Raw genomic sequence first — 8,432 nt, forward strand, 5'->3', positions numbered from 1 at the left:
GTGTGTAAACAGGGTGGGTTTGTGATTAGTCTATGTGTGAGAACGAGGTGGGTTGCATCGTAATCAGCATTTCTAATCTGGATTTGTCTGGGTAAAAGTGTTCAAAAACATGAAAAAATAAAGTTAAGTCCCATATCTTTTGACTAAGCAATAGGTAAGGTAATATACAGTTGTAATGTGTGACTGTGGAAGACGATTACAGTGTTCTGGGACTGTAAGAGTCCTTGACCACTTTTCAAACTTGAAGCACTGTACATTTAATCAAAGGACCAATTGGCATCAATAGTACAGAAAGACGGTGCCATCATCGATTGTATAATTAGTTCATTCAGGAGTTCTTAAGGTTGCTGCAGTAACGAGCCCAACCCACTCCTCGTCACCTGAGCGCCTCTCAGAAGATGCTCCAAAATGCTGAGAGTGCCTCAAATGATGCAGCCTTGGGACTGTCTAATGACTTCAGTGGTTTCAGTGACTGACTCGGGTGCCATTTTCAGGAATTCTCTGCAGTCTGCTGCAGGAAACACGTATGACTGAATCGTATGTGCCGATGTCACTGTGGCATGCTTAGACACACGTTGCATATTTTAGACTTAATAGCATAGTCATTAAGCTCCATGTAATACATGAACAGGAATGGAAAAGTTAATTTTTTTTTACGAACTGCAAAGCCAGCTGTAATGGAAGACTGAGTGAAGCATAAGCTAGTGGTGATTTTTAAAATATCCTCTCATTTTAAGGCTCAGTAATCTCAGTTGTGCCAGCACAGAAGAAATGAAGTTTCATTATTTAGAATAGAATAGAATAGAATAGAATAGAATAGAATAGAATAAAGGTACTTTACTCCTCCTATCTTGTTCTTCACTAGATCAATATACAGGTGAGAGCAAGCTTGAGATCATGGTACAGCACTCCTTACTCAATTTGAACCCGTGACCATAAAAATGGGTAGTACACCACTGCCTCGTAGCAATAAAGATTATGAGGCCCAGGTATCATACCAGAGTGTTGAACTACTGTGAAGCATCCTCTGTTATTGAAGAGTTAGTGTTATCGGAGTGTTAGTGTTATTGAAGTGATGCTGTTATTGGAGTGTTAGTGTTGGATGTGTCATTAGTGCATCTTTGTATCCCTGATAGTACCACAATGACCGTGAATGTCACTGAGATAAGGGTCATTTACAGAATTAAAAAAAGGTTAAAAAGTTCACAGGAAATTCTTTTAAAATCCATAGAGTTAATTTTTCCTTCATTAGTTTTTATTTAATGTTGATGTTGTCTCAGTTCCTCAGACAAAAGCACCTATCTGCTGAGCTTTAAACCACTGCTGAAGCTTCGCTAGATTCTGGGCACGGGGTGTAAAACGTCTGACATTGGCAGCAGCTCCCGCTGGAGACAACCAATCCCTAACCTCCTCCTGATTTTGCCTTGCTTGCAGTCAGTCTAAAAGATCTCCGTATCCAGGAATGTCACACTGACACCAAACACAAATGGCTTTGTTTATTATGTCCTGCATTCCTTCCCCACTTTTCCATGCATGCATTTCCCCACACCGTCATTCATGGCCGCTGACATTGGTGGACATGCGTCATGTGACATAAGTGAAGAAATCCGTGTCACACAAACGAGCTTCTTGTCTAAAATAGACCCTCAGGTGACATTCTGCATCACTAAAACCTGGGGATGCCAACATTGCAACTGAGGACAGCCCCCTGATCCCTAGCGTGGCTTGCAGAAACCCGATCCGGTCCCTGTCTTAGTCCAAATATAGGGGAGTTAAGGGGATCACAGCACCAAGGCACTGTTGCGCCGCGGTGTCCGCTCTGTTCAACACGCCATGCTTTCGTGGTTAATTGACCTTGAACGTAGAAGACTTGTGAACCTTTGTGCACCATCATCAGCAGCCCATGGAGGGACAGGAGGAACGTTCACACAGAACGTAGGTAAGTAGTATGGAAAATCTGATACCAGTCACCGACTTTACCAGACAGCATCAAAAGCATAGATTTCACCCATATTTTACGATAATGCAGGATATATTATGTATATAAATGACTAGAAGAAGCTTTTCAGGTTATTCTTCCTGGCCAGATATTTCCAAAGAAGCAGGTTGTGTTAAATGTTAAGTAACCAGGGCATCCTACCTGTGACTCACAAGTGAATTACAGGTTTGAGTCTTCATTGTCCATTTTGTACCTTCCAAACAAGGCTGTCTGCCAGTCCGCCGGCTCTTTGTGTCCAGTGCTAGTCTGCCCGTCACGGAACATTGTCATTCTGAGCCAAACACATTGCATCGGAAACCACAGCTGGTCTTGGGTCAGTTTTTAAGCTGTGAATTCCAGCAGCAGATAATAACTCTGTCTTCGTTTTAAGATGGATGAACTGGTCTTCACAACTGACTTACAGGAGACAAAGACCCGGGCAGGGGTTAGAGAGAGAAAAGCTCTATTCTGCTGAGCCCATGCTCACTCAGATCTGAAAGTACAAATCCAGACCAGGATTTTGTTTCAACCAACCAATTGAGTCACTCTGTGACTGTTTATATTCAACTGGTTGGTTGAAACAAAATCTTGGTCTGGACTTTCTGGACCTGAACTTTCCGCCTCTGATTTTCTTGTGGTTTCTTGTGATTTTGTCGGCATTGACCTGTGTTTAAAGCCCCTTCGGCTTCCAGCAGTAATGAGTGAGATACCGCTGGACCTGGGGAGTCCTGACCAGGAAGGAAAGCTCTACTCAGCCGAGTCACTAAACAACCTGCACAAGATGACTATCTGCACAGACCCAAGGGATTTGTTATGGGGTAAGGCTTCCTGATCAAGCCGCAACACGTTAAGGTCATTTCAAAAGGCCCTACAGCTGGGACTGTCTGATCTACCTTCTGGACAATATTAAAAAAAATTAACAGTACAGAAAAACGAGAAAAAAATACACCAACGCCCAGATGTTATCTCCCAGCCCAAGCTGTTCCCAGAAAATGCAGGCAAACAGATTGACCAACCAAAGTCATGTGACTTAACATACTGTATGTGAATACCGAAAAAAAGATGGACCTCCCAAACGTGGCTTGAATTCCCTGGGCATCGACGAGCAAGCACACGCCCGACGACCTGCCTGGCACATCCCCCGACTCGGTCCTCCCACACGTTTCTTGAGCCGCTCTCACGACAGGGACGCCAGACAGGATAAATCTGCAAGTGAGCCAGCAGGCATCGATGGATAAACACAGCGGTTTTCACGGGAACCTGCTGGCTTCGACGGAATAACACATCTTACGTAGGTTACGACGGTCTGAACCGTGTGCGTCAAATCCAGCAAAACCGCGTAACGATGGATGACATTAACGAAGCTTTTGCTGTTTTGCTTTATGACTAGACAATAATTTTAAGTATGCAAGAAATACAACAACAAATATACAAATCTGATGATTCGAGAGACGAAAGCTCTCCCCGTGTTTTGTATTTGTTACGGAAGACTTGAAAATATTAACGCACACAGCAGTAGCATAAGTAGCAGCATGTCTAGTTTAATTAAAATTCTTCCACAGAAACGTCTTAAGTACTCAGCAGCTTAATCAAACACTTACTGCTCTTCAGAATGTTACCTTCACACGTTTTAATGAGCCATCCTAAGCCCTCTTGCTAATATTTGGAGCGCTTCACTGCGACTGTCTGCACAGCACGCGACTGTGGCATTTGAGAGCTGACACACTTTGCATGTTTTTTCATGCAGGTTTGTTAAGGGCTACAGCTCAAGTCGACGTACAGGAGGTGACGATAACAGGCCCATGTACAATGAACCCCCCCCCCCCCCCCGAGCAGATTGTCAAAGGTCTACAGAATCTGTCAGAAGCTATAAAAATGCCAGATGCTTTGATCTGCTCCACAGTATATGTGACATAGATGTGACAGGGACCATGTTTAAACTGACCACATGATGACATCAGTGTGTGCAGACGTGGCATTTGCTTATTGACTGAAAAATCACCTTGAAATAAGACACAACACCTCACGCCCTATTTCTGCGAAGAGCCTCCCTGACCCATCACATGTCCCGGCATGATTAAAAATAGATGATCTGTGCTGAGTCTGCAGCAGAAATATCACTTTATTGGGGGGTGGATTCCGGAGGGTAACAGCCCATTGTAACAGCCTCACAGCCCTGGACGACCACTGACAGCACCGAACGTAAATAAATACCGACAGGGATTCTAATCTCCACCACTCAATGGCTCAGTCATTACCATAGCAACCAAGTGGTTTCTTTAAGGACCTGAAACGTAGTCGTCCACGTGCGTGCCCGTCGCACCCAGGGTGGGGTCGTCAAGGGAATTTTCGCCCAGGCATGGCTCATGTGTGGCAGCCGGTCTATGTGTGACGCCCGGAGGAGGTGTGACAGCCAGGTCACCCTTGGCAGCCATTAACACGCGTGACACGTGGCTCACGTGACAGCAGGCGGCTATGGCAGGGCGCCGTTAGTGTTTATCTGAACCATTTACAATCTGGACGGCACGAAAGTATGACACTGAGCAGAGAGAGTGGCGGCTCAGCTGTGACGCCTTACAACCAGCCTTTCTTGACCCCCTCATGGCCGCCAGGTTGATTTGTGCATCTTGATTAAACAAAGGAGCATTTTCAGCTACACACACTTCATAAGGTCATTCCTACCTTCGACCATTAGACTCTACAATGACTCGCCATATGGTGGGGGGGGGGGGAGGGGGCGACCAAATATCTGAATGGACCTGATGCTCACTGGCACATTCACAGAACACTCACATTTACTGTACAACCCACTATGCAATACTGTTTATTTCAGAGGTACTATCCATCCATCCATCCATCCATCCATCCATCCATCCATCCAATGATTAGCTGACATCAGCGTCGACTCCTGCTGCCCATATAAACAGCTTTCATATGGCTTGAGATTCTTATGAGCACCAGGTTGACATCGTTCTCCTCTTCTGTCTCAGCTCCACCCCCGATTTCCCCAAAAGGGCCCCCCCAAAGGCTAGAGGAAGCAGTGAGTGATGGCCTGGGCTCCCCCAATCAAGGTGAGTGTGCAGGGCCCTACCCCCTCCCCTGTCCTCTGAAATCCAGCTGACAGCTCCTGCAGACTCAGCTCGTCAGCGCAGTGAGGGTATCCCCTGCAGAACATGCAACTCAGACCCTCAGCGCAACCTTCAGCCTTTTGACATGAATGTTTAAAGAACAGCATCCAGTTCCCAACTTCCACATGCAGCGTTATATAAATAAAGTGTTCAGAAGCAGGTCATCTATATGCTTCTTTAAAGATTTAAAAGCAAACTGTGGATTCAGGTCATAGCACCAGAGCCATTGACCTAGTTTGACTGTAACATCAAAGTCCCGCCCTCACGGAGACCACACCCCCTGGTTGATGGAGCGACCACCCCCAACACCAGGATGCCTGGGGCAAGATGCCTGTGTAAATGGTGTTTCAGTACCACGCGGGGTTACAATAACGCAGATATTATAAGTGTAAACTAGGAGAAGCTAAATTAATGTTGGACTGGGGAGCATGTATGCTGGAAGACAAACATAAATATAATGTAACAAACTACAACAAATAAACTGTCCATCCATCCATGCACCTACATTACATGACAGGTTTTTCTAGCACACCTAGAAAACTACGTAAATTAAAGTAAACTTTAGAAAACAAAAACCCAGAGAATTTTTCACAGAAAGGGGCTGAGCCCTATAACAATCCTGACCCATGATCTGTAGGAATCCTGGCCTCTCTCCTGCATCGCCTGAGACCGGACTCCCTGGTGGGGAGTCGGGATGAGGAGCGCACGTCTTTGCGGCGTGTCCACCAGGCCCCGGTCCGCGGAGCCTGGCTCCTCCTCGCCGCCATGTTGCTGACCGGTCTTCTCCTGTCTTTCTGTGCGATTTACTTAATAGGTAACTGCACCACCTTCTCTCCTGCCATCTGCTCAGTAACTAACTCACTTGCTTTTAGTTCATGAAATCCAAAGTTTTCCAGACCATGCCAGGAAACTCTTACTACACTTGCGTGATTGACAGCGCGAAACTCGGCGGTGCTGGGAGAGCTCAGGGGAGACGGTGTGGAGGAGAGACATCTGGAGGAGCTCAGGCGCTGGAAGGCCCTGCTGGAGAAGAACCTGGATATCTCCATCTCAGAGGGTACCGCCAAATGACAGAAAAGGTGGGGCGCCCCCGGGTGGAGCAGGTGGCGCCCTGTGGCCGTTTCACAGAGCGGATGCTCTACCAGATGAGGGTGATTTCAGCACAGGACAGCGATTGGAGTTCTGCTTATTCAGCACAGTAAATGGCCCAGTATATGGAGGATAGTCAGGTTGTTGAGGATACACTATATTTTATTGTAAGTAGAGACTTACAGGAAATATGACTTACGAGGACTCGCACATACGACCGAAGTTTAAACAAAAAAAAGGAATGAAATAGATGTATTGAAAAATAAATTTCAGGGGGCAGGACTCAGTAGAGCTACATACGTTGCTTAGTACGCACTGCATCGCCTTACGATGGGGAAAGGAGTGTGTATGGCAGTATGACCATCCCAGTCTCACACACACACCTCCCAGTCTCACACACACCTCCCAGTCTCACACACACCTCCCAGTCTCACAAACATCTCCCAGTCTCACACACACCTCCCAGTCTCACGCACATCTCCCAGTCTCACAACATCTCCTAGTCTCACACACACCTCCTAGTCTCACATCTCTTAGTCTCACAACATCTCCCAGTCTCACACACACCTCCCAATCTCACGCACACCTCCCAGTCTCACGCACATCTCCCAGTCTCACGCACATCTCCCAGTCTCACACACTGCTCTGTGACTGCTGTGGAAAATCTGAAGTATATTTCTAGAAAACTACATGCGTAAATGAAATAAACATTATTTTGTTGAAGAGTGACTGTATATTTTGTGTGTTTCATTAAATGTGTGGGGTCTACATACAGAGTGAGTCAGGAGGGTTGTGTTAACCTGCCGTTGTGTCGCTGGGGTGACCTAAGTAACCCACTGCCAGCCCATGGATATAAACAGCCAATGATATGAACAGGTGAATCTTGCCTTAAACTGTAAATCGTATTTTAATAATTAAAGAAATATGTAAAATCAGACCTCTGACGTCTATATCTAGTTGTACCCAAAGCAAAAATTCATATTTCTAACTGAAGAGATCACTGTCGTAGCAGAGTTTAAGCCAGGATTTTCAAGACCTAAAATAACACCAACACACCTGAGGCCTAGATCAGGACTGCAGGACAGAAAAAATACTAGTCTGATGTGGGTCTTAAGATAAGACCCTTGATCAAGCCCAAGAAAACTGTAAATAATACATTGGTCCACCCTCTAATGAGTGTCTCACAGATTACAGGTTGCCGAAGACCAATACCCCCACCAATACAGTTCCAATACTAAGAACAGAATTACAGAGGATGGTAAACATCCCCGACGTTGTTCTTGTTCGCCCCAAATATCAAGGATACATCGGTTGCATCCCTGCCAAACGACACCAATCCCATGATTCATTGCGCCCCAAGTTTGTTCTTGGAAGGCAAGTTAGCAAGACTGCTTTTGCCAGGATGGCAGGTACGATCTTTGCGTCCTTGGTATTGAGAAACATGCCGGCTGCGTCTGAATTCGGGGGCTGCTTCCTTTGAAGGACGAGTTCTATGCAGCCTTCGTAGGCTGCGTCCTTCGAAAGGTACGTGCAATGAATCTTAGGATCTCGGCAAAAGAATAATACATTTTTAGGTTGCAATTGAAGGAGCCTTCGGAACGGGATGACCTTATCCCCCCGCTGGAAGGCAGCCGATTCCAATGCAGTCTTAGAAGGATACAGCTCCTGAATTTGGACACAGCCTCCCGAGTCTTAGAGCAGAGGGGGCATGATGTGCAGGTTGGATCAATTAATCGCTGGACTAAGCAATTCTCGTGGTCATATGGTCAGCGATACAGTGAGTACATTGACCTTACAGTATATTAGCTGATTTGCTGCACTAGAGTGTTAGAATGTAGTACATGGCCTGCTATGAGCTGTGTGCATTGTCTTTGCGCTAATATTAGCTTACAACAGTAAGGAATGTGTAGCATAACGCAAGAGGAATACGCCTCGTCTAAGGCACGTTTCTTAAATTTAGTGGCTGTATTTTTGCACATGGCCAGCAGATGGCAGAATGTCATCACTGAAATTTGGATTTTGGGACAAGGTGATTCGTTCATCATCTCTGTCATTATCGGTTGCCTCAGATTATGCCCCGCTTATGAACTGAATCGAGGTGCCATATTTTATTATTGTCTGGAAATACATTCGCATCTTTGCAGTACCGACCATCTTTAGGCTATAATAGTATCCAGCAAAAAGATAACAGATCGGTGCATTTCATTTCAATTTAAATAAAACTGATCAAATTATTG

The 8,432-nt window shown here is 45.6% G+C and overlaps 1 protein-coding gene across 4 annotated transcripts; it reads left to right on the forward strand.

The window, feature by feature from the left end:
• The first annotated feature begins 1,772 nt into the window (after positions 1-1,772).
• On the forward strand, positions 1,773-6,924 carry LOC125739572 (uncharacterized). 4 transcript variants are annotated; one of them, XM_049009830.1, is made up of 5 exons: positions 1,773-1,939; positions 2,655-2,796; positions 4,969-5,049; positions 5,744-5,920; positions 6,044-6,924. In XM_049009830.1, exons 2-5 carry the CDS (start codon positions 2,676-2,678, stop codon positions 6,175-6,177), a joined length of 513 nt encoding a protein of 170 aa, XP_048865787.1. In that variant the 5' UTR covers positions 1,773-1,939; positions 2,655-2,675; the 3' UTR covers positions 6,178-6,924. The 4 variants fall into 4 exon arrangements, with proteins under 4 accessions (XP_048865787.1, XP_048865785.1, XP_048865786.1 ...); XM_049009828.1 differs by having other exon boundaries at positions 2,671-2,796; XM_049009829.1 differs by having other exon boundaries at positions 2,674-2,796.
• Positions 6,925-8,432: the final 1,508 nt, after the last annotated feature.

The sequence above is a fragment of the Brienomyrus brachyistius genome, chromosome 3, assembly GCF_023856365.1.
Source record: "Brienomyrus brachyistius isolate T26 chromosome 3, BBRACH_0.4, whole genome shotgun sequence".
NCBI classification, from domain to species: domain Eukaryota; kingdom Metazoa; phylum Chordata; class Actinopteri; order Osteoglossiformes; family Mormyridae; genus Brienomyrus; species Brienomyrus brachyistius.